This window comes from Astatotilapia calliptera, chromosome 9 (assembly GCF_964374335.1).
Source record: "Astatotilapia calliptera chromosome 9, fAstCal68.1, whole genome shotgun sequence".
Classification (NCBI taxonomy): domain Eukaryota; kingdom Metazoa; phylum Chordata; class Actinopteri; order Cichliformes; family Cichlidae; genus Astatotilapia; species Astatotilapia calliptera.
The window spans coordinates 19,785,979-19,810,601 of NC_137430.1; the positions used below are offsets into that span (position 1 = coordinate 19,785,979).

General features: G+C 41.4%; 1 protein-coding gene across 3 annotated transcripts in view; it reads left to right on the forward strand.

Annotated features, from left to right (window-relative positions):
* The first annotated feature begins 347 nt into the window (after window positions 1-347).
* The window catches only part of map3k22 (mitogen-activated protein kinase kinase kinase 22), a 43,910-nt gene continuing 19,634 nt past the window's right edge, over window positions 348-24,623 (forward strand). For 2 of the 3 annotated variants that reach the window (XM_026179638.2, XM_026179640.2), the window contains exons 1-4: window positions 348-963; window positions 14,440-14,523; window positions 16,496-16,540; window positions 22,135-22,244. In XM_026179638.2, the coding sequence (XP_026035423.1) occupies window positions 14,505-14,523; window positions 16,496-16,540; window positions 22,135-22,244 (174 nt within the window). In that variant the 5' untranslated portion in view covers window positions 348-963; window positions 14,440-14,504. Of the gene's footprint in view, window positions 964-13,422; window positions 14,524-16,495; window positions 16,541-22,134; window positions 22,245-24,623 lie in introns of those variants that run through there. The other variant, XM_080306019.1, reaches the window with a different exon arrangement.

Genomic DNA, 24,623 nt, shown 5'->3' on the forward strand with positions numbered 1-24,623 from the left:
TCGTCTAAGTTCAGCATGTAGCTTTAATTATGTCACAGTTATAGCGCAACAACACACAGCAACAGAAGAGGACCCACAGTGCTTTAGAGACAGGCAAAATTTAAAAACTATGTAAAATTCAGTGTTTTAGTGGTAATTAAAAATGTCTCAATTTGCAAATCGATGATGATTAATCTCACAAGTCATAAACACTGCCCTCCCCTACACAAGCTGCTTTTATACGTTAGGTTGGTATCAGATCAATACCAAAAACTTGCAGTATCTCCCAGCATTAATGTAAGGTCAGCTGCCTTTATAAGTTAAAAGTATTGAGATTGCTATCATCACTGTAAATGTGTTTACTTGGCATTGGATCGATAGTAGTATTTGCAGTATAGCACAGCACCTCCGTCCACCTGAACTTTGCGACACAGAGCGTAGGAGCACAGGAAAATACGTATTTGCCCCTGATGTCCACGGTGTGGCGGTACTCTCTGAGGTTTGAAGCCGCTGCCGTGGAAACGCACCACCGGACAGCGTCACCACTTCCTGGAGCTCACGTTGTTGCTGACATCAGAGGCGCAGCTCCGGGGTGAAACTCGGCTCTCTCGCTCCTCTCCGTAGTGTGTGTTGAGACAAGCAAAGCGCAGGGCGAAGAAGAAGAAGAAAAAAAACTTTACTCTGAAACACATCGGCCACTGCAGGTTATTCCCCTCTGTCCACTCCACTCTGGATTTATGCACCTCTGAAAGAAGAAGAATATCTTTGCGCCTGAGTGCAGCTAGTTCTTGTTGTTATTTCTGCGCTTAGTCCAGAGCGCAGTTTCCGGATATCAGCTCACTGTTTTTGGAAGATTTTCTCCGCATCTGTTAGGATTTTTCCGCTCTTCCTGTCGCGTGTCTGTGATAACTTACAGCCCACAATCAGTTCATTTTCAAAAATCCTGCAGCCGCAACTGGATCATGGACACACACAGATAACAAGGTAAGAACCACTGTGGGGTTTTCCCCCTTATTTGGGAGCACCGCTTGTTACTATTATTTCTCATTTATAGGAAATAAAACTCCACGACAGTACAGTAAACTTGCAGATATTAATTATGTTATTATGGGTTCTTTTTAAGTGAGTGCTCGTAACACAAATCACGTGCAGTGCATTTACAGGTAGGCCTTCCTGCAAGTGGAAAGTGTTAGTTGGAGAGCTTTCAGGTGATTTCAGTGCGGCTGTTATGATGCTGAATTTGGATTTGGACAAGGAAAGAGACACGATAAAGTTTTAAAGACACAACAAACTTTCTGTTGCAACAAAAAGAAAATAGTGGGGAGGGGGGAAGTTTGCTTTTTGCTAAGTGGTCGTTTCCAGTGCACAGCACAGCATCTAAAGACATCTAAATTGCATGTCTTTAGATGTGACTGATTGCTGGAAAGTCAGTGCCATCATATGTGATTGTAGAGTCATTCATAGCCCGTGTCCTTCCCCTCTCTCTGCTGTCAGTTTTCCAGTCCTCTGTGATTCACTGTGGTTACTTTAGCTGGTGTTTTTCTTGAAAAGAGGAAACCTCAGTGTTCTTGTCCTGAAAAGTCCTTCGTGTGTTACTTTTTTTTGTTTCCTGTCCTTTTGTTTTCGGTTTCGAAGAGATTTTTCTGCCTTCCTGAGGCGGTGAGAAAGCGACGAGGATGCAGGTGAGCTTCATCCAGAGATGGCAGAGCTCTGAGATGATGCGCTAAATTAGATCTAATGAGGCCACCGTCTTCATCAAATCAAATCAATTGGAAGTGCACTCACGAGAAGGAGCCTGAGCGGCACCCTGATGGATGAGTTCATCATCGCTGTGGCGTGCCCTGGAGCTCAGGAATAGCCTTAAACTGAGAGTCAAACTGTCAAGTGGAAACCACCCACAGATATGGCTGGCGTGCCTCTAGCAAAACAAACCACTGTGCTGATAAGAGGACAGAATCCCACAGTGAATGGTGCCAGACACAAACGTGCTGGGTTATTAATTGCATTTTGATGGGACTAATGAGGACAAAGGTCAGGGAGGAGGAAAAAAACAGGTAGAAAGTCTGTTAAGCAGAGTTTCACAGCGTCCCATTTAATCTGAAAAACCTTTGAGAACTGCATGGGAGTATGTCATGTGCAACAGAGTTTGCTCATGCAGATTGTATTATTATTAATATTAAGACCCCCCCCCCCCCTGCAGTTTACTTATGAGAAAGTTATGTTCACTCCTTTTAACATCATGGTGTCACCTCTTAGTGTCACACGGGAGGCTTTGCCGGTCATTAGTTCAGCATCACGGCCTCCTTTACCCCACGCTGTCCGCTCCACGATGACCATAAACCCGTGCTATCATATGCTAAATTCACGGGAGCTTCACTGCTTTCCAGATGCCCACTGAGGAAAAGCTGGCCTTTCAAAGATTACTGTGAGAGAGATGACAGAGTACAGAGAGATGGGAGGATTGGTTTCTCTTGAATCCTTGTTTTTTTTAATATATTTTTTAATATTGCTTGATTACCAGCTGTGATAATATGGCTGCTGTTGTTTTCACCGAGTGTTCATGCATGTGCTATCGAGGCAATGTTGTCCCAGTGGCACCGAGTGTGGCGGGAACCTACTAGAGCAAAATGGCCTGTCAGGGATTTATTGGTATTTTCTTAGGTGTTTCTAACAAGACAACTTTTCCCTTTGCAGACCATAATGCAGAAACTGATGCTTGTCGTGACAATCACATAGTTTATCCAGCAGAGCTGCTCAGAATCCTGTGTCAGTAATACTCTACAGTAGGGCTGTTCGATATAACGATACATATCGGATCAGTTTACGCTATCGTTTGTTTCGTTGTGTCGCAAAATAAACTGTTTACAGCAACATTTTTTCATCGTTTTGATGGTCACTGTAGTGGCTATATTCATTTCTTAAAGTTATCTCTTTCTCTTATATTTAATATAACCACACTAAGGACGGACAAGCGCCTGTTTTTATGCGTAGCAACAACGACGGTAAAACCATCACGTGTCCGCTTGTTTATTTTCCACATAAACCTTTCACAATAAAGCTCAAGATCCTGTTGAGACTTTTCAAAATAAACTGAATCACGTGAAAGAGTATGTAGATTATTTATGGATGAAAAGCAAAAAAGAGCCGTCAGGTGCTAAAAAATAAACCTTAGACTCAAACGTTAGAACAGGCTTTTCCCCGCAGCACGCCTTGTAATAAATACTCACAAAGAAACGGCGGCCGTTACAACTTATGTCTAAAATGTATCGTTTCATGCATCGGTTAAAACACTTGACTCCAGGTACACGATGCCCAGCTGGAAACACTTCACACAAGTCGAGCTGCCAGAGGTTCACAGAATTTACAGAAAATGTTAAATTTTTGTGATTTATATCGTTATCGGGACAGTAGATGTCTTCTATCGGGATATGATATTTTGGTCATATCGCACAGCCCTACTCTGCAGTGAGTCCTGCAGCACATGTTGCAGAGTAGCGTCACAGCTGAGCAGACAGTGCAAAGTCAAACTGTCTTCATAGTGAATCGCAATCTATTTTGTGAAGTGCAGTGCTGCAAAGTTAATAGACAATAACTCCATTATTTGTTCCTATTTCTATACAACTCTTTTATACTGTATGTACAGTACTGTGCAAAAATCTTGAGCTACCCCTAATTTCTTGATATTTTGCAATGAAAGTGCGGCGGGGCAGCAATCTATTAAAATGCGCAAACATGCAAAAAAGTACTGTAAATAGTCACTGTTGTACCTGTGTCCTGGCCCCCTCTCTACATATTGACAGTTTGAACCAGAGCTTTCAAATTTGGATTCATCACTCCATCAGACCTGTTGCCACTGATTTTTTCAGTCCATTTCTTGTGTAACATAGCCTCTCCTCTCCGTTTACCTTCCTTAAGAATGGTTTCTTGACAGCCAGTCTTCCACTGAGGCCATTTCTGATGAGGCTTCAGCAAACCGTAGATGGATCTGCTCAAGGTCCAGATGCATCTCTGAGGTCACGCGTCAGGTTCTTTGATGGATTTGTTAAAGACGTGACTTCCCGGTCATGTTCATCTGCTGTAGATTGTTTTTACTTCTGCCGCTTCTTGTTTTGTCCTCTTGTTGTCCAGTTTTGTCAAAAATGTTTAAGAACAAACTGCACAACATCCTGAATTATGCCAAGTTTTCAGCAAATGACTCATTTGGAATCATTTTCTTGGTGCCAAAATACTATTTTACGCCTGTCACACTGTGTTATCTTTGGCATTTTATTGTGAATTCAGCTAAAGAAAGGGGAACAAATTATGTTTTTCCAGTGTGCTGGTAGTAACAAAGTAACAGAAGATACCATTTTAAAATGTTTTTCAGTTATCTGTTATACTGCATGTATACAGAGTGATTCATAGGTCAGCGTTAAGTGATGTAACAAACAAAAAAAAATCTTCAAGTACAAGGACTGGACTGAAAATCTGTGAAAAAGCACCAATGTCGAAAGAAAAACTTTAAAAAGGCCTCCAGAAAGCCTGGAGAACTGTTGCTCAAGACCACTTAAAAATTACAAGAAAGCCTTCAAAGCAAAATATAAAGAAATAAGGGGTATTTTGTGCAGCACTGTTTAAATCTATAAACACCAGATGTAAACAGATCAGTTTCAGATGTGTTTCTCAAAAATCTGGTTTGACTACAAAAACCAACCTTTGGTTTGGCAGCTTTTATAATATACATTTAAACTTTTAATGTATGAAGTCAGAGTTTGACGAAGGTTGTAGTCTAAGACATGGATACTGTGTGAAGACTGATGGACCAAAAGAGAAGACAAAGAAAACCTTTTTCAGTTCAGTTAATGGAAAGGTGCAGTTTAAAAATGTGGAATTGAGCTTCGGCTATAGTTTTGTCCTTTTGATTTCCATCATTCTTTAATAGACTCCCCATAAAATCTGAGCTGAGTCCATGTCTGTCAGATTCACTTGAAAGCCAAAATCCTGGCTTTGATGCGCAGAGCAGAGAGAAAGTTTTCAGGAGCACTGCAGTTTTTATTTAAGGCTCATAATAAAAATGTTTAAATACCAACACTGTGACTCTTTCTAAAGAAGTTTAAGTGAACTTGTTGGTCATGTTGGTGCTGTGAAGTGCAAGTCACCATGCTCTGCCAGGTCTTTCTAGTAGATTGGTGAAAGACATCATTCAAAAGTAAAAGACTCATAAAAGCGTTTCAGGCTTTGATGAATCAGTCTGAGGTTGAATGAAACAAAGACTGTGTCGTCTGGTGTGACTAAAAAAGGGCATTGGCCTGATTTCTATGTACTGTATTTGCAAAGTGAAATAAAAGCCACATGGATTTCGCCAACTCTACGGCAAAGCCTGATAGTGGCAGTAACATATTTCCACAGCAGGAACTCGGAAGCAGATCCAAACCAAAGCAGCATATATTCAAATATACAAAGAGATCATGCTTAAGGAAAAATATACAGCCTCAGTGGAAAGATTGACTAAAAATGCTTTAGTGGTTTTGAGACTATTTTCTGTCTTTACCCAGCCAAACCCAGACATCCATGAAAAATCTGTAAATCGACTTCAAGATAACAGTTGTTGCACAGCTCGTGTTAACACGTCATGTTTAAAGAACACAGATTGACGCTGGACAAATACAGGTGTGTAGTGCTTCCTTTGCCACACATTGCTAAGAGTAGCATTACCATTACGTGCTGCTAGTTTGCATAGATAAATTTAAGCCTCTTTTCATTCATCTCGGACACAGTTGCAACATGTTAGGACATGTTCTGTCACGATGTAGTTGCGCGGGGGGGGGGGGCAAAAATACGACTCTGATCGAATGTAAAGTGAGCCTACGACAAGCAGATATATGGACAAAGTGGAAGGACTTAGTCTGGGTCAGCTTACTTTATCTGTGAAAGTGCAGTAAGGTCCGGCCCCCGCTGCTCCAGAAACCAAGAGGAAGTTGTCCTGATTGAGCTTTGTCTGCACGGCTTTTTTGACCGTAAGGACAATGCCGTCAGCAGCAGCAGAGCCCGAAGCTGCAAGGACAGGCGGCCAGAGAGCAGAAAGTCTACATACTAAGTCATACATGTTGAGGCTTGTGTGTACACAGTTATATAAAATGCTACACAAGGCAGGTGTCATTCTTTTCCATGTATAATGGTTTATCCCTATAAACAGAAGTGAGGCCAGTTTGCAGTTTGTTGCAGAGACTTTAAATAAAAATGACTCGGGAGACTCTTGGAACTTAATTATCACTTTGCTTTTGGATTCTTCACTGTCGCACTTATTTAGCCTCTGTGAGCATCAAATGCCCAGAAACGAGACGCTCTTCATGGATAAACAGCTTGCTGGCAAAGCCGAAACGCTTCCTTTAGTCTTCCTGAACCACAGCTGTTTGACATTCTGTCTCGTGAAATGGGTTTAAGTCCACGAGCTGTCTCTGCATGACTGCCTGTGGGTGGAGAAACACAATGAATCAATGTGCTTGTAACAGCATGCCACCTCGTAACGGAAAATACAGCTTACTTTACAGATCGTACAGATTTCTCTCGGGTGGTGAGTAGGGGTCTGGTGATCCAGGGAGTGGATGCATTGTGGATGGCAGGAGAAACCACTCTTTCTTTTGGCTATTTTTAGCCACTGCTGTGCGGTTGATGATAATGGAGGGCAGATCTACTTATCTCCTAGCTAACAGAGCCATCACTATCAATGAGGAAGATCATCTTACGCTGGAATCTGATTGGTAGCACTGGACTGAGTGAAGATAAAACACTGAGCTCCAGTTCATACACCTCTTTAGGTTCTGGTTACACGCCTTTCTCCCAACATTTGTACCGTCTTCTCAGATTGCCGCAAACAGAAGTGATGAAATGAAAGTTTAAACTTTCAAGCCAGCGTTCGACCCGGCAAACATGCTAAACCTTGATTGGTTCCAGATTTATAAAGCCTGACGTTTGCTGGTAATGTCTCTTTTATACCATTGGAAACTGACAGTGTTAAGAAATTTGACTTCAGGAAATTGATATAATGTTGACCTTGCATGCTGAAAATGGTATGCTAGCTTTCGGTGGTTAACCGATCATTTTAACCATGCACATCATCTGTTACCTGTTGCGTTACATCAGTTTTCCCCAAGTTGAATGTTCCAAGATGGTGTGATAAAGGGCTGCATGACTTTAGAACAGTGATATTCATTCATACAATGAAAATCTATTGGTTCTTCTGGAACAAAGTGAGCCATTGCATAACTGAAGTAGAATAAACAAAGATGACGATATCAACGTTGGCCGTTGGCCAGATTTCTATTTTTAAGCTTCGGTGTTTGCCTAGAATTTCGCAATCAGTGCATTCCTATGTAGGATGAAGGGAAAGCTGTTGGGTTTTGCAGCTTAAATGAAACTTTTAAATGGTTGTGCTGCATAAAATCTGCTTGTTTTGGACGTCCTTTTTTATAGTGTCGATGTAAACGTTTCAGTCTCCATCTTAGTTGCTTAAAATCGTGTGCAATATGAAGCAGTGGGTCTGAATGTGAGACTACAAGCTCCTTGGCTAAGCACTTAAGTTAGGCTTAAGTTAGCCACCGATCATTTGGTTTCACACCATAATAATCCTTCGTTTTATAGTCATATGGTATGACCAAGATTTATTAAAAAAAACAACTTTTTGACCCAAAATGAGCAACTGGTAAGGTTCATACTTGGTGATTTCCCCCTACATTTTCCCTCTTAATAAACCTTCTATCGCACTCATTTGTGCAAAGAGATAAGTTTAGTCATTGACCTTCTAGTGCAGCGTCTCTAACTGAACATGCATTTGACGTAGAGCTGGGCGATATGAGATTTCTTCATATCACGATATGTTTTTTTCATTTCAGGCGATAACTATATCACGATATAAGCCAAATAACTATATTTGTAAGATTTAAATGTGCCGTTGCTCACAAGTAAAATGTGAAATAATCAGCAGCTTGTTTTTATTTAAATATTTATTTCCCATAATAAGTTCAACAGGGTAGATGTACTTAAGGAACATGAGACTTTTTCAGATAAATAAAGGCAAATATTGCAAACTACACAAAAGGCAGCCGCTAAAGCGTTTAAGTTTCAAAATAGAACAAACGAAACAGACTAAATTGTCAATTCCACTTAGAAACAAAATATTAATTCTAAAAATAAATCTTAGTTTGTTTTACAGAAGAACAGACAAAACTGACTAACTTTTGTCAATATCAAATAAACTGAGAACTAAAAGGAAATTCTCAATCTCTCCTTGTTGTATAGCTTAGCTTTTCAAACAGTTTTAACAGTTACATTAGTCTGACAAAAGCCGAATGACGAATTAGCGCTTCCAGTCAGAGACTGAGGCTACGTCCACACGTACACGAGTAGTTTTGAAAACGGAGATTTTCCGTTTCAGTTTTAAAAAATAATCCCGTCCACACATAAAGGCAGAAATGAAGGAAAAGGCTGCTATGAACATGCCAAAGCAGCAGGTGGCGCTAGATTCCTAACCGTGCAGAAATGTTGGCCAATCAGAAGTCTAGAAGCCTCGGTGGGAAAAAGTAAACAAAGCTGGGGCATAGAAGCAGAACAGAGTCGTATGTGTGGACGGACAGTAACTGTGTGTATATGTAAGCATTTAAACACTGCAGAGAGTAGAATTAACAGTAACAGTATTGTAGAAATTCATTTCACCGAAACAATAACGTAGCGCACAGTGTGACGCATGCACCAGTTTATTGTATTTCCAGACTTGCTTTTGGCACAATTTACAGTGCACGCTACTCTGTTTTTTGTCAGACTTGAAATAGCCGAAATACCTTCACACTACGGAACTTCTATGGCTCTTCCGTTCGACAATCTCTCCGGCATTGGAACCATCGTCTGTTTTCTCTTCGGTCACGCTCGGTTGATTTTTCTAGTCGGCACACTCATTTCCTCCATTACGCGCTGGCTCCATTACCCGCTGGCTGCTTCCCAAACAAACACACGTGCGGCTTGGCACTTGTGCTGTAAGTAACAAGTCACGCGACGTGACGCTGCGGCTGTGATTGGTTCGGCTCTGCGCTACTTAATTTGGATTGGCTGACCTTTTTTTTTTTTTTTTTTTTTTTAAGAGGACAAGAGCGGCGAGGTCTATCGCGATAGAGAAATTAAGCTATCGAGTAAAAGTTATATCGCGATACTTATCGTTCTATCGCCCAGCTCTAATTTGACGTATAAATAATGGCTTCACATCCAACGGGAAATTTCCTTTATTTGAAATACACCGTAGATTTAGTGCTGGAGGACAGGAAAAATCCTCTTCATGTGCTGTAGGACACAATCATTAAGCCTGTTGTTCCACTAAAGGGCTTAGATCTCTTCTCAGCAATAACTCTCCTGAGACAAAGAAAGGGGAACCAAGGTTATGATAAAGCGCTTAGGCCCCACACAGAATGACATTCTCCCACCCACACGTGTCTTCCACCACCCAGAGGTCCTCAACTGTGTCCCTGCATAGAAATCCCTCAGTGGGCTTATTGAGCAATAGGACATAAGGTATTGTCTTACTTCCCAGAATCAGCAAGCATAACCCTCTGACTCATGCGGGGTGGCCACAACACAATCTTGGCAAGCGTTTAGCAGACAGGACACCCCTGCTGCTGACCTTTTTAAAAAGCGTAAGTCACCTAAATAGCCACGTCTCGCTTAATCACCCTGCACTTCCTGCGGGAGTTGCAATTCAGACAGTCCACCGGGTATTATGATGTCAGGCTTGCGATGCATTGTGCGGTTTCATTAACAGTAAAAGATGTTTGTTTTAACCTTATTTTGGATACAGCGACCTCCATTACGACCTTTGCTTTTGTTATAACAGGTAGTACTGTTGCTACACTGTAACAGGACCTTGGATGTATTTTGTCCACTGTTGCAGATCTGTTGGCTTCCAATAACTCCCACATGATTTGGAAATCATTTAGCAGACTCCTGAAACTTGAATGTGTAATTCATCACTGCCTGTAACATCTTGCCTGGATTAGCTGGTGTCACTTTGATTACTTGCACAACATAGGCGGTTTCACGTGTTTCATATCAAGCGTTGTTGGAACTGAAGGAAAAAAAACGGAAACTGTGGAGGTATTTGGGTTTAACGGTGTGTGTTATCGTTGGATGTCTCTTTCTCCCTGTTTCCATTCTTCAATCTGAACTGAGATGACCGTATGATGAGAAATATTACAGGAAGAATAAAAGGGACCAGAATAGCCTGGTGCTTTGCATATCTTCCACAGGTATACTGCCACAACATTCCTTTATCTCATCACTGATCACTTCCTCTTCTGATGTCTGTGGATCAATTTCTTGTTCTGTGATTGTTGGAGAGGGGAAACCCAGCACCCAACCCCGTCAAATAAGAAAAAAATATATCTAGAGGTTGACCTCTGAAATGGTGATTTCTCTGGGACTCCATGTCAAGAGTGATGTCACATATGAGATCATGCTGCTTTGGCTATCAGGCAGCTGGAGGACAGACCTCCCACTTTCTCTAGTCTAAATTAGGAGGGTGTTTCCCTCAGAGATGTGGCCCACTTAGTTACTTAGTTGGAGAGTGATGTATAGACCTGTAGAAGGTTAGTGTACAGGCGTGCGGTTGAAGAGTTTAGCTCTCCTTTGTTATTTCTCTATAAAGCGCCGTTCTCTTATGTAGTGACAAAGGAGAGGTATCTAACAGTGAAACATTAGCCTGCCTGACTGCTGACTTTTCCCTCCATATCTTGACGGTGGAGTGCGTCACAGTGTTTCAGACACTTCTGGAGCATTTGCAGGCTCAATGCATGCTTTTCCTCATAGACCATCTAGCGCACAGACTTGACAGTCCCCTCTCGTAAGACACGTGGCTGCTGAGCAACAAGAGCGAGCGGCGATTAGCATTTGATCTTCAACAAGCGGGGCTGTCACATTACCCGCCTGCCAAGAAGTGTGTGGAGAACTGGGCTTGCGATCAGTGGGTACCACTAGCCTGGCATCATGCTGGGCAGAGGAGGGAAGCAGATGGCCCATCTGGTGACTTGCTGGCATAAAACAGAGGCTGTTCTGTTCCTGTGTGCGTGCGTGCATTTGTGTGTGGCATCAACAGACTGGGCGACGTGGTGTTAGGAGACCACCTGTCTCGTGGCTCATCGTCTCTTTCATGTGTGGTCAACGGCACCGTACAGGCGGAGCTTTGCTCGTATTCCCTTTCCTAATAACGTCCTGGTCTTTACACCAGATGTACCGAACACACTGAATTAGAGCTGGGCGATATGAGATTTTTTCATATCACGATATGTTTTTTTCATTTCAGGCGATAACGATATCTATCACGATATAAGCCAAATAACTATATTTGTAAGATTTAAATGTGCCGTTGCTCACAAGTAAAATGTGAAATAATCAGCAGCTTGTTTTTATTTAAATATTTATTTCCCATAATAAGTTCAACAGGGTAGATGTACTTAAGGAACATGAGACTTTTTCAGATAAATAAAGGCAAATATTGCAAACTACACAAAAGGCAGCCGCTAAAGCGTTTAAGTTTCAAAATAGAACAAACGAAACAGACTAAATTGTCAATTCCACTTAGAAACAAAATATTAATTCTAAAAATAAATCTTAGTTTGTTTTACAGAAGAACAGACAAAACTGACTAACTTTTGTCAATATCAAATAAACTGAGAACTAAAAGGAAATTCTCAATCTCTCCTTGTTGTATAGCTGAGCTTTTCAAACAGTTTTAACAGTTACTTTAGTCTGACAAAAGCCGAATGACGAATTAGCGCTTCCAGTCAGAGACTGAGGCTACGTCCACACGTACACGGGTATTTTTGAAAACGGAGATTTTCCGTTTCCGTTTTAAAAAATAATCCCGTCCACACATAAAGGCAGAAATGAAGGAAAAGGCTGCTATGAACATGCCAAAGCAGCGGGTGGCGCTAGATTCCTAACCGTGCAGAAATGTTGGCCAATCAGAAGTCTAGAAGCCTCGGTGGGAAAAAGTAAACAAAGCTGGGGCATAGAAGCAGAACAGAGTCGTATGTGTGGAGGGACAGTAACTGTGTGTATATGTAAGCATTTAAACACTGCAGAGAGTAGAATTAACAGTAACAGTATTGTAGAAATTCATTTCACCGAAACAATAACGTGGCGCACAGTGTGACGCATGCACCAGTTTATTGTATTTCCAGACTTGCTTTCGGCACAATTTACAGTGCATGCTACTCTGTTTTTTGTCAGACTTGAAATAGCCGAAATACCTTCACACTACGGAACTTCTATGGCTCTTCCGTTCGACAATCTCTCCGGCATTGGAACCATCGTCTGTTTTCTCTTCGGTCACGCTCGGTTGACTTTTCTAGTCGGCACACTCATTTCCTCCATTACGCGCTGGCTCCATTACCCGCTGGCTGCTTCCCAAACAAACACACGTGCGGCTTGGCACTTGTGCTGTAAGTAACAAGTCACGCGACGTGACGCTGCGGCTGTGATTGGTTCGGCTCTGTGCTACTTAATTTGGATTGGCTGACCTTTTTATTTTTTTATTTTTATTTTTATTTTTTTTTTAAGAGGACAAGAGCGGCGAGGTCTATCGCGATAGCTTAATTTCTCTATCGAGTAAGTTATATCGCGATACATATCGTTATCGTTCTATCGCCCAGCTCTACACTGAATATATTAGTTCTTTGCAATCGTATTATCCGGTGAATTCAGCCAAATTTAACGCTGGTATCACGACACATTTAGAGCACCCTTGCTCTTCCACATTTCCTTTAAGTTTCAGCTTTCCAGCTTTTTAGCTCGTGTGATGCCAGTGCACTGACAGCAGTACCCTGTCTGTTCCCTTGTTCAAACTCTGTTGGCACTCTGTGACTCTACCCCTCAGGCTGTAAATTGCTCCAGTGGCCGCTTTTTATTGCTTTTATGAAAAGTTTTCTGGCTGACACAAAGAGAAAGTGTTTGTGTCTCTGCAGGCACGCCGGAGCATTTATCTGGGCTCAGTGGGGTAACACAGACTTTGGCGTAGGTGAAAACACACAAACTGACTTCTTTTGTGTTTTAATTTCCTTTTGTGGCTTGTGTTTGCTATTTTGTTTTCCGTATTAGCTCTTCTCTTCACTGTGGTGTTCTGACTTTGAGCTGGACCGTCCAGTTAACCATGCGATTGCGGAGTTTACGGCAAGGAATTAGAGCAGCATTACTCAGGGATTTTAGCCAAAACTGACATCAAGTGTGTCACCGGTGACTCTGCTAGTGTCAGACTGTAGCCACTGACAACAGTAGCTGTGATTTTTGTGTTGTCTGTGTGTAGCAACGAGCAGCCATTAGCAGCTAGGCCTCTGATTGCTCAGCCAAAAGAACCTTTTAACCCTCTACTGCAAGAAGAACTTGTGTAACTAAAATGTAGTTTTGCTTCATCTAAATACCCAGAGCTGCTAGGTAATATGTGGCTAACATTAGCAATCTGAGCTTCAATTAAGATTGAATTTCCCATGTAGCTAGCAATCACTCATAGCTAGAAGTGTATTTTAGCATTTACTAAAAATAATATCGCGTTACGTTTGAGCTCAATTGCTTTTCTTCAAGCTGCTTCAAGCTGTCTTTAAATGGATGTAAACATAGGTTTAAAAAGGTCTTGACCTTTTTTGGATTTCTGAAGTGTGCACAATACCTTCTATGGCTCTGTGATTGATGCTGTAATGGGGAACACACTGAAGTCCCAACCACTGCAAATATTCAAATACCACAACACCGTTTGGAGCAGCTGAGGCACTAGTTCTTGTTCCTCTTTTTTTTTTTTTTTTTGTTGTTGCATAGACTGCATTCAAAGAACAAACAAATGCTTCCTGCAGTCTTTGCGTGAGAAATATGTGCACGTTGGCCTGTTTAAGGGGAACGCTTCAGTGGCCGTAAGCATGAAGTGGTGATGCACGAATACTGTGAGATGGATGTATTTGGCTTGAGATCTACCATAAGCATGCATTTTCACTCACTGTGCTGACTGCAACACAAAATACGGATGCGAGTACAGATTCTCCGCTACTTTGTTTTGGAAATTCTCATGGTCTTTACTTGCGGCAGGTGTTCGGGCAAACCCCCATGCCCGCCTTCACTGATGCCGTCTTGCGGTTTTTGTGGTGGCAGTAAACACACACCGGGGGCATTCACAGGACTATGACTAATGGCTTTCATGCTATTTTTCAGAGTAGAGGATATGTCAATCTCAAGAGACTAGTTTAAATAAAAAAATAAATAAAAAAAAAAGAACAAATAAAAAACACAAGCAGTCACACCGTTGTGGAAAAATAACGCGCTGTGTTGATACTACCACCTGCGTCCTGTTTTGTCTTTGTTTTTGTGCACTCTCAGAAATAATGCTCGCCTCGCTGAAAGAAAATGGCACAGTTCTTGGATGTTGAAACCTTGTTGTTTTTTTTGCCTCACTCTCAGGGTGAAGTCTTCAGCAGCAGAGAGAAGTTGAGCTCCGTGCTCTAGTTCAACAGGGCCACTTCCTGATGATGACAGTAAACATGGGTGAGTAGCGTTTGAAAGCGAGTTGCTTTAGGCTGCACTGTGTACGTACAGAAACATGCTTGCTTACTGGGAATATACACACCTCTCGCTCTTCCTCTGGCAGGAACAGTGCAGAGAAAAACAACACATGTAAAAGCACAGTGTTTTAAAAAAAAAAAAAAAAAGAGGGAAAGAAAAGACAGTTATTTTCAGATTTTGCATTGTTTTTTTTTTTTCTGTTGTTCCTCATTTTTAAACCTTTCCTCAGATATGAAGTCTTGATTTTGGCAACTTGAAGGTTGTAGAAGAGAAAAATAACGCCTTAATACCTGTAACAACAGTGTGCATGTTTCCAGTGTACTGTGTTTATTTATCTCCTGCAAAATAAACTGTATAAGAATGTCTCTGAATGCACTCATGCATGCCTAAATTATGCAAAAAAAAAAATTGCTAGCTGTGGACGCAGTGCTGTAAAAAAGTATCCGCACCCTTCCTGATTTTTTTTTAGTTATTTTGCATATTTGTCACAATCGCATGTTTCAGACAAAGTAAATTTCATGTAAATAATATTAGACATGAATAAATACAACATGCAGTTAATGAAGAAATGAAATGACCATTTTATTTACTAAGGGAAATAAGTCATCCAAACCTATCTGACCCTGTGTGGAAAAAGTAATTGTCCCCACAACCTGAGGAGTGTTTGTGCCACCCTTGGCAGCAAGAACTGCAATCAAGTGTTTGCGATAACTGGAATGAAGTGTTTTACATCATAGAGGAGGAACTTTGGCCCACTATTCTTGGGTTCCTGCTTCCAGAACAAAATGCTTGGATGTGCATTAGAAGTTAGTGAGGGTGATCTCTGCCTATGCAGCTTACTAGGGCTACCCTTGGAAAAAAACCCTGATCTGGTGGTTGTCACACCACATCCTTTTTGACACACATTGAGGTCTCAAAACACATTACAGGAGGTTTTCAAATGCTATCATTATGGGGGAGAAATTAAGGTTCAGCAAAAGCATTGCAATCAAATTTGAGTGTGGACTTTGACTAGGCCACTCCAAAACCTTTATGCTGGTTTTTTATTGTTTTTTTTTTTTGTTTTTTTTTGCGTCATTCAGAGGTGGACTTGCTGGTGTTTTTTGGATCATTGTCCTTCTGCATAACCCAACTTGAGCTTTAGAACACAAACTGATCGCCCGACAGTCTCGTTCAGGATTTTCTGGTAGAGAGACGAATTCATGGTTCCATCAATTACGACAAGTCGTCCAGGTCCTGACGCAGCAAAGCAGCCACAGACCATCGCACTACCATCATTATGTTTGACTGTTGGCTTGATGTTCTTTGGTCAGCAGTGTTTTTTTCCTTTGAACTCTCCCATGGAGGCCATTTTTGCCCATTGTCTTTCTTGTTGTTGAATCCTGAACTTTGACCTTAACTGATGCGAGGCTTTCAGTTCCTTAGATGTTGTTCTGAATTGTTTTATGACAACCTGGATGAGTCATTGATCTGCTCTGGGGAGTAATTTGGTAGGTTGGCCACTCACCACTGTGCCAAGTTTTCTTCATTTGTGGATAATGGCTCTCACCGTGGTTCACTGGAATCCCAAAGCCTTAGAAATGGCTTTGTAACACTTAACAGACTGACAGATGTCCATGACGTTGTTACTCAGCTGGTTCTTTAGCTCAAGATCTTTTAGCTTACTTCACTTTTGTCACACGGGTTCTTTTGGGGTTATAGGGTTTTTTTCCCCCAAAAAATGAAATCATCATTTAAAAATTTATTTTTTTTTAATTTGCATTTACACATAAGTGTGACAAATATGCAAAAAATGTGGATGGGGATGAATGCTTTTCACAGCACTGCATGTTGTTGTTTCTCAACAGTAGATTCTCTGAACTCAAAGTATCAGCAGCCAGCATATGCTGTCAATTGTTTTATTTTGGACCTGCTTTCACTGTGATCCAAAATGATGATGTTTTTTTTTCCACAGATGACGGTCTCCAAAATGGATCTGGACAGCACAGAAACTCACAAGGTAAACACCCAGCCTTGATGGAGCTACAGGAATTGTATGACATACTAGGCCTGTTCTGTAAATGTATGTAATGCTTTCTGGACAAAAGAAGAAATCATCCCCACAGTCACGTCAGTGTGTTACGTAAGGTTTTCCACCTGACATAAATGTTGCTGCATGTGGTTGTTCTTGGCATTGGGCTTGGCGTGTCCATGCATCAGTGCAACAACGCGAATGGCTGGAAGCGTTTCCTGATCCAGGTGTTATAAAGATGATTTAAGTTTTGGAAACGGGAGCAGGAATTGTGCGATGCAACCTCTACCCTCTGGCGTTATGGAATTCTCCTGTAGATTTTTTCCTGCTCTTTTAGACAGTGTGCGTCTCTTATTTTAGCGTGGCTTCGTATAAAGTCTTTCAGCTCTGTCGAGAGTTCAGTAAATAGAGCTGCAGCAAATTTCCTAGCTGATTGTGAGCTTTGAAAAAAAAAAAGAACTCTGAAATTCTGAATTTTGCAAAATGTACATAATGCTAAAAACTACTCCCCATATTCAACACACATTAGACTGCTATTAATAGCTCTCCTCAAATAATTGCTTAACAGATCTTTCCAGATCTGTAACAGTAGTGGTGACACGGCTAAGCCAAGCTGACGCAGGCTGAGAGAGGAATGCCACGGCCTGCAGATACTGAATGGGCATATTTGCAAACATTGTCCAGTGAAAAGCCTTTAGCACAGACCTTGTACAAACATTAATTGCACAACCACTGTTGCACACCCACCTACATTACATCAGGGTCATTATTCTTGGTGAAAGATTAACTTCTGAGGTTTAAACATTACATCCATTAGGTGTCCAATTATATCTGCCACGGTTTCGATAAACAGCGAGGTGAGAGCTGGGAAGCCCGCCTTGCTTGTTATGGCTGACTTGTGTGTGTGTGCATGTGCTTGTGTGCTTGTTGTGCGTCAGAGCTCGAACCGTAGTGCTGCAGAGTGAGGACACGTTTGGCTCCAGCCGCTAATCCTGCCGGACGCCTTTGGCATGATGCGTCTCTCGGCACCAGGAAATCCCCTCAATGTCTTCATTCAGGCAGCCTGCATCTCTCACTCTCACACACACGCACACAGACGCTCTGCCTCGCTGGTCCTTAAATACTTTTGGCTTGCAGAAGTCGTATCCTCTCGTAGCTTGTTCTATTTTGTAAGCAACTTTAGGGTTTGGGGGAGTTGTCTCGCTCTACCTTCATCTCCCAGCTTCTGCTCTGCTTTCATAAAACACTCAGCTCGAGCAGCAGTTACGAGAAGACGTCTCCTTTTTATTGTCACCCATCCTGAAGCAAAGTTCTTGCTTTATTTCGTCCACTGCCACTTTCGCAGTTCCCAGAGTTAGCCCGTGACGAGACGAAAGATGCTGGGCGATGATGCAATGGGCAGCAACCGGTCGACATTGTGTAATGTTGCTCGCTCTGCCCGGCTTCCTGGAATTCCCCCTTTTTCTTATGCGTGTCACATTTTGCGCAACACACAATGAGAGCAGATGGGGGGGAGCTGAAGGTAGCCCAATTTATCAACCCTCCCCTCCTCTTCTCAAAACATTTGCAACTATTCTGGGTCACACGTTGCCATGGGGTTCCTGAAGCAGTCACTGAGGCTACTTCTGGCGGTGATGTGTGTTTGGTGTATGTGGCAGTTGCTTTCCACTGTGCTGGTGGTTAGCCTTGGCTGGCCTCAGCCTGGCAGTGGCCGTGGATCAGTTGGGAGTGATGTAATAACTTCACTTACAGGCAGCCATCAGAGCCAGCTCTGTGCACCACCACACATTTCTCACATGCTCTCACTGCCCCCACCCCTGTTCCAATGAACCCTCTCACACTCGTTTCTCCGCTATTATCCATAGGCTACAGAGAGCACAAACACACACACATATGCGCACACACACACACACACATACACATACACATGCTGGCCTCTGTTTGTTTTGTATCCTTGACTGCAAGTGCACAGGGTAGTCTGGAGCTGTAAGCCTGTAGAGGCTGGACTCAAACAGCAGATTTCACAAGAGAGAAGCAGTGCAAATGAGAAACAATGACAGAGGTAATATTTGCAAGAGTTAGATTGTGAGATTAGTATTTGGATATTTAACAGTTTACATATTTATTTATGTATTGTGACTCATTTTCTCTATTTTAACAGAATATTGTTGGATTTGAGGGATTTTGTGCAAAAATTAGCTTATTCAGCAAATTAATTGATAATGGAAAACATTATCACGAGCTGCAGCCTTGCTCTCATGTAAAATCCTGTCACTACAGAAGGAAAAATAAATATTTTTGCATGCTTAATTTATTTTTTTGTCATATTCAGAGTTTTTTCCCTTGTGAGTCAGTCAAAAAATACATGAATATCCTGATGTGGAACAACATGGTTAGCACAGCTCCGCGTTCAGAACTTAAGACAGTGATTCAGTTCCTTCCTGTTCCGAGAGGACATGCCTGGTCGAACGGTTAGTCAGCCACCGCTGCTGACAGCATACGTCATAAGTACCCGGGTCTCCTATCGTCTTCTCAGGGCAGTTTACAGCACTTTGCATGCGTTTGTGTGATGGTGGCAGGACACATTGTGTTGTTTTACAAGGTTATTTACATAAATAGGTGTTATTTCATCTGTCTTATCTCTAGAATCTCCTTAAGGGAGAAAACTACCAGAAATGACTCAGCTGCCTCATAGTTACTGTCCTTTTCTCAAAAAATAAATAAATAAATAAATTCACCCACACAGGTATTCATAAAGTTGTTAGAACATAAAGGAATATATATTTTTGCCTGATTTCCTGTTGGATATACTGACTTTGCAGTCATTTTAGTGCTTTCAGACACTACGCGATCCAATGTGCAGTCTGGACCATGCAAGAGTACTTCTTATACTGTTGTTGTTGTTTGCTCTGTGGGCGCAGCTTTTTTTGTAGGTGGAATTTTTCTTATCAGTTGACATTATTTAGTTTCTTTTTAAGTGGAGGGACTGGACCACACAGCAAAGAAGAGAAACATGTCATTCACACTTCACTCATGTGGCTAATTTGGAAGTGTCCGCTGAAACTTAATGCAACTAAGTGGCAGATGATGGACTAGGGGTAAACATAAGTGGATAATGAGAGAGCTGCTGGAGCAAATGAGCTCTGGTTGAAATGAAGAATACTTTAAATTCAGGTCAGTTTTGTTTACATAGCGCCTAATCACAACAGCTGTCTTAAGGCGCTTTAGATTATAAGGTAAAGACCCTTGACGTCCTGTGAGCAAGCAACAGTGGGAATAAAAAAAACCCTCTCTTTTAGCGGGAAGAAACCTCTAGCAGAACCAGGCTCCGGGAGCGGCAGCCATCTTTTCAGACCAGCTAGGGCAGGGGTGTCAAACTCAAATACACAGTGGGCCAAAATTCAAAACTGGAACAAATTCGCGGACTAACTTTAATATTTATTGAAATATATTTATTCCTCCAGATATAAGAATGAATCTTTTCTTATGGACTCAAACACATTTTGCTAAAAAACTGAATATGGAACAAGCAAAGCTTAATACTAAACAATATATATATTAGCTGTATAATACCAGTAGGCCAGCTCTGATAGTAATTTGGTATGGTATGGCCCGCGGGCCAAATTTGGCCCGCAGCCTAATTACATTTGGCCCGCGGGCCAGAGTTTGACACCTATGAGCTAGGGTAAAGAGATGGAAGAAAATAGTCAAGTTGAGAGAAAATAAAAAAAAAATGAGATAAAACACACTTTTAATACATTCTTAACTCTGATATTTGGTTGATACAGACTGTGTCATCTGTTTTCACCATTAGCTTTTCCTGGCTAACATTAGCTAAAATTAGCTAGCTGCGTGTTTAGCGTCAATGAGCCCAGTTTGTGATTGAATATCTTGTCTACTTGGTTTGCATTTTAATAATATCCCACTACTGTTACCTTGTTTCATTTTAAAGAGCTGGTTGGTCGATACATCTTCCCTGTTCTCTCCCACTTGTCCAGGAGTCAGTAGGCGAGCTTCGTGCCATTGGGGTTTGTGTAGGTTTTATTGGTTAGTCTCTGTGAGCAACTACCTATGCAAATAGATACAACTGCAGCACCACAAAACCAGCATTAGTCAGTAGAGTTGGTCTGTCACGCTTCATAACTGACACTACAAGCCATAGGAGAAATAAATAGGCCCGTATATGTTGGGAAAGATAGCATGTCATTAAAGGTGCCATTAGTATTAATGGCTGTTGCTTTGTACTCATGTAATATGAACCATGAGAAAATTTACCGTACAGTAAGGTATACCAATTTGAATAAGAGTTACAGAGCGCTCGGTATGAGAGGAAAAACGAAAGGTAGTCTGACAGTGACGTGTAAACTGATGTTTATGCATGAGTGCATCCTGACCTCTGAGTGAACCTGGTGTACTGGCCTACTGTCTGAGAACAGCTGGCCACAAGAGCCGTACAGTAGGAGCAAGATCAAATGCCATCCCAGACCCCATCTGCTCCGTGTGTTACTATGACTCTAGCTTTCATTCCCTGTGGTCTTTTACACACACATATAGACATCTATTCTATTAAAGAATGCGGTTTTTCCTGCAGGTGCTGTTTGTATTGCACTGCACACACCCAGCACAGGTGTGTGTGTGTGCCTGCGTGTGCATTTTTTAAAAATTATTATCATGACTAGACCTTGGATATATCTGAGAGACAGGAAGAAGCTGAGGTCAGCGACCTCTTTCTTATACTGTAATCACCCAACTCGGATTCCATTAAAGGCTTTTAATGGTAAAAGATGACCGGATGCCCTTTTTTGTGAGCACATCAAAAAAGGTGAAGTGAGGAGTAGAAAACTGAGAATTGTTGGCTTTAATACCTTAAAGGTTATTTTAATGACACAAACGGATGTGGCACTTTAGTCCCAAAATATTTCATATTGAAACGTTTTCGACTTTCTCTTTTACCGCGCAGTCGCTTTTTTATAACATTTGTAACTGAAGAAAGGCAGCCTTTATCTGAATTATGCTCCTGAAATATCTCCACTGATATATATGTATTAGACTGCTTAATAAACAAGCTGCAGGTGACCACGTCGCCCTTTTTGACAGGCGTGCATGAAGCCCATACACGTGTTCCATTATTAAAACAACTTTATCTTTTGTGGCTTTTCTATGCTTAAGTATAGCATTAAAGAATGGCCTGCATTGTTATGTTTACCCATATCATCAAAGCGAAAGACTTGAGTCACACATATCTCAGAGAAATATTAGGCAATATTTTTGTTTGTTTGTTTGTTTTATAGAGAGATAATTCTACCCTTATTAGGTATGTACCGAACATAAACTAGATTCTTCTCCATTAATGGAAACTCACACATGAAAACAGGAAGAGGCATGCCAGATGTTGCCTCACTGGCTCTTCTGAGCCGGTACAAACTAAAAACTAAGGTCATGCTAAATGTCAAAGAGCACTCGTGTGTGGCCAGTAAAGTCACCAATAAAGTGAGGTCATTTGAAACAGATAAGGTATTTCTGCTGTACTTCCTACATTTAAGCGCAGAGTGTAGCTGACACATTTCTTCTTTCTTCCTTAGACGACGAGGAGGCACTTAACTCCATCATGAAGGACTTAGCAGCCTTGGGCCGTTGTTACACCCAGCACAACAGCCACAAGCCCAAGAACCGAACCTTACTCTACAAACAGGTACTCGTCGCATCCACATGTGCTTTTTCTCCTTTTATACATTCAAAATTGTTGAAGTGCTGATTTGAATCTATAAGAACTTTTAAAATTGGCTGTAAAATGTGTCTAAATATCAATTTTTTTGTTTTTATTTTGATTGCTCTGTTGCCTGTGTAGTATGGGAATCAGTTTGCTTAGCCATATTTTAGTTAAAGAGCTGAGAGGATGTATAATGCTGCAGTATTTCTTTGGTTTAAAACTGCCACACATCCTGCTTAGTTACACTACTTTAACCTTATCTGTCACTCTGTTTTTACTCAATACCTCAGCCCTGCTTCCTTTTTTTATTTTATTCACTGGAGTTTGAAGGTTGTGATCTAGTTTTGGAGATGATGAAACAAAAAAGCAGCATATTCACCGCTAGGGCTGGGCGATATATCGAGTTTTTTAAAAATATCGATATATTTTCATACGAGATATAAGATGTGACAATATCGTTTATATCGATATAGTCTATGTTACGTTATATTTATACTTGTGGAGCCGCAGGTATACCTCTCTTTCGTCCACTTTTGTCTCTACGCAACGTTACTCGGCCTCACCTCTCCTTCACTGAACACAACTCCCCCCTCCCCCTTAGCTTCACCTGCAGGCAATGACAAGATGAAAGCGGAATATCTCCGTTAGCGAGTTACCGTGCGTGGGGCTGGACGGCGTCAACGTGTTAGCGAGCTAACCGCGCTAGCGAGCTAACCGCGCTAACGACATGCAGCCAGGAGGGGCTGCACGGCCTAAAATCCTTTCATTTTCTCAAAAATCGACAGTGCGCCTTATGTATGAATTCTGGTTGTGCTTACTGACCGCGAACCGATTTTATGTGGTACACAGCGCTCAGCAATCTGTCAAAAAATGTTTTAATATGACTTTGCTAAGCTACGGAGCTGCACCACTTGATGGATTGTCGGAGGATTACGGCTACCGAGGAGGAGCCTCGCGGAGTGATACGTACTGTGTGTGTATAAGGACCTGTTCAGAGACGTGGTGCAGCTCTGAAATCTGTCTCTTTGTTATTATGCTCAGCGTCTATTAGTTTACATTTTGACTGCACAATTGTGAGCTTTTTGTTATGCACAAAAACAACATTGTTTTCTTTTATTTATGGACCATGATTATTTAATAAATGCTGATAATTTATTTTTGAGTAATTTCTTCATGTACATCTACGCTGTATGTAAATAAAAGTGCCCGTGTGACATCTGGGACACAGTGTGACTAGGAACTCTCTTTTTGTTCTTAACTTATGGCTTTTAAAAAAAAAATCGAGATATATATCTTATATCGCCATCCAGCTAAAAAATATCGAGATATGAATTTTGGGTCATATCGCCCAGCCCTATTCACCGCCACAGCATGGTGCAAAAGTCTCGAGCCACTCCTCATTTCTTCATATTTTGCTTCCAAGGAGCCAGTCTTTGGATATCAGCTGCTTATTAAAAAAAAACCAAAAAAAAACCACAACTCCTTTTCAGTCCAGTGCATGACACTTTTCAGAGATTTGTTGTTTGTTTGTTCAGATATTAAACGCTGACCTATGAGTCATTCAAGCATAAAAAAAACGATGCCTAAGTCGAGGGATGACATCTTAGCGAAGGACTAATTTTAAATTGTGTCTTTAAGCGCTTTGTTATTTAAAGCCTGCCACACAAACACATTATTTGTTCACATTTCTTTAGTTGAATCTATGAAAAATGTCAAAGATGATGCAGTTTGGCAGACATAAAAAAAATGATATTTTTGCAGAAACAACATGATTTCTGCATGGTGTGCAGCCTGTCCTTATAATAGTCTTCTCAGAACTGATGGAACATATGAAGGCAGAAGAGTAACGTCAGATCGCTTTGCAGTTGCATCAGAAAGGGCATCAAACATAAAAACTGTCAAATCAAACATGCAAAGCTGCCTGCTGTGGTGAACCCCTGTGAATAAGTGAGCAGCTAAAAGTAGCTTCTAGATTTTGATACTCTGTGCAGTGTTATCTGGAAAGCATCTGATTCTCAACAGCCAGGGAAGTGCCTAGAGGGGGACCCGGGGAGGCCTGAGCACTGCTAATCTTACAATACCCAACACTGTTGGGTTAGAGCATGGCCAGGATCACTAGTAATGTAGTTGAGTATATTTACATGTTAGTACATGTTTAATATACGTGCACTTAATTGAAATATTTCTATTTCATGTCACTTTCTGTTTTTACTCTTTAATTCCATTAACCCTTTACAGCTGATCGGAGCGGGCACGCTCTGTTTTGCGTAACTATTTTTAAATCCCAGTAGCACTGCAACCACGTAAGCTAGCGCAAAAATTTTTTTTGCATATGAAACCGGAGGAGTTGTACTTACATCT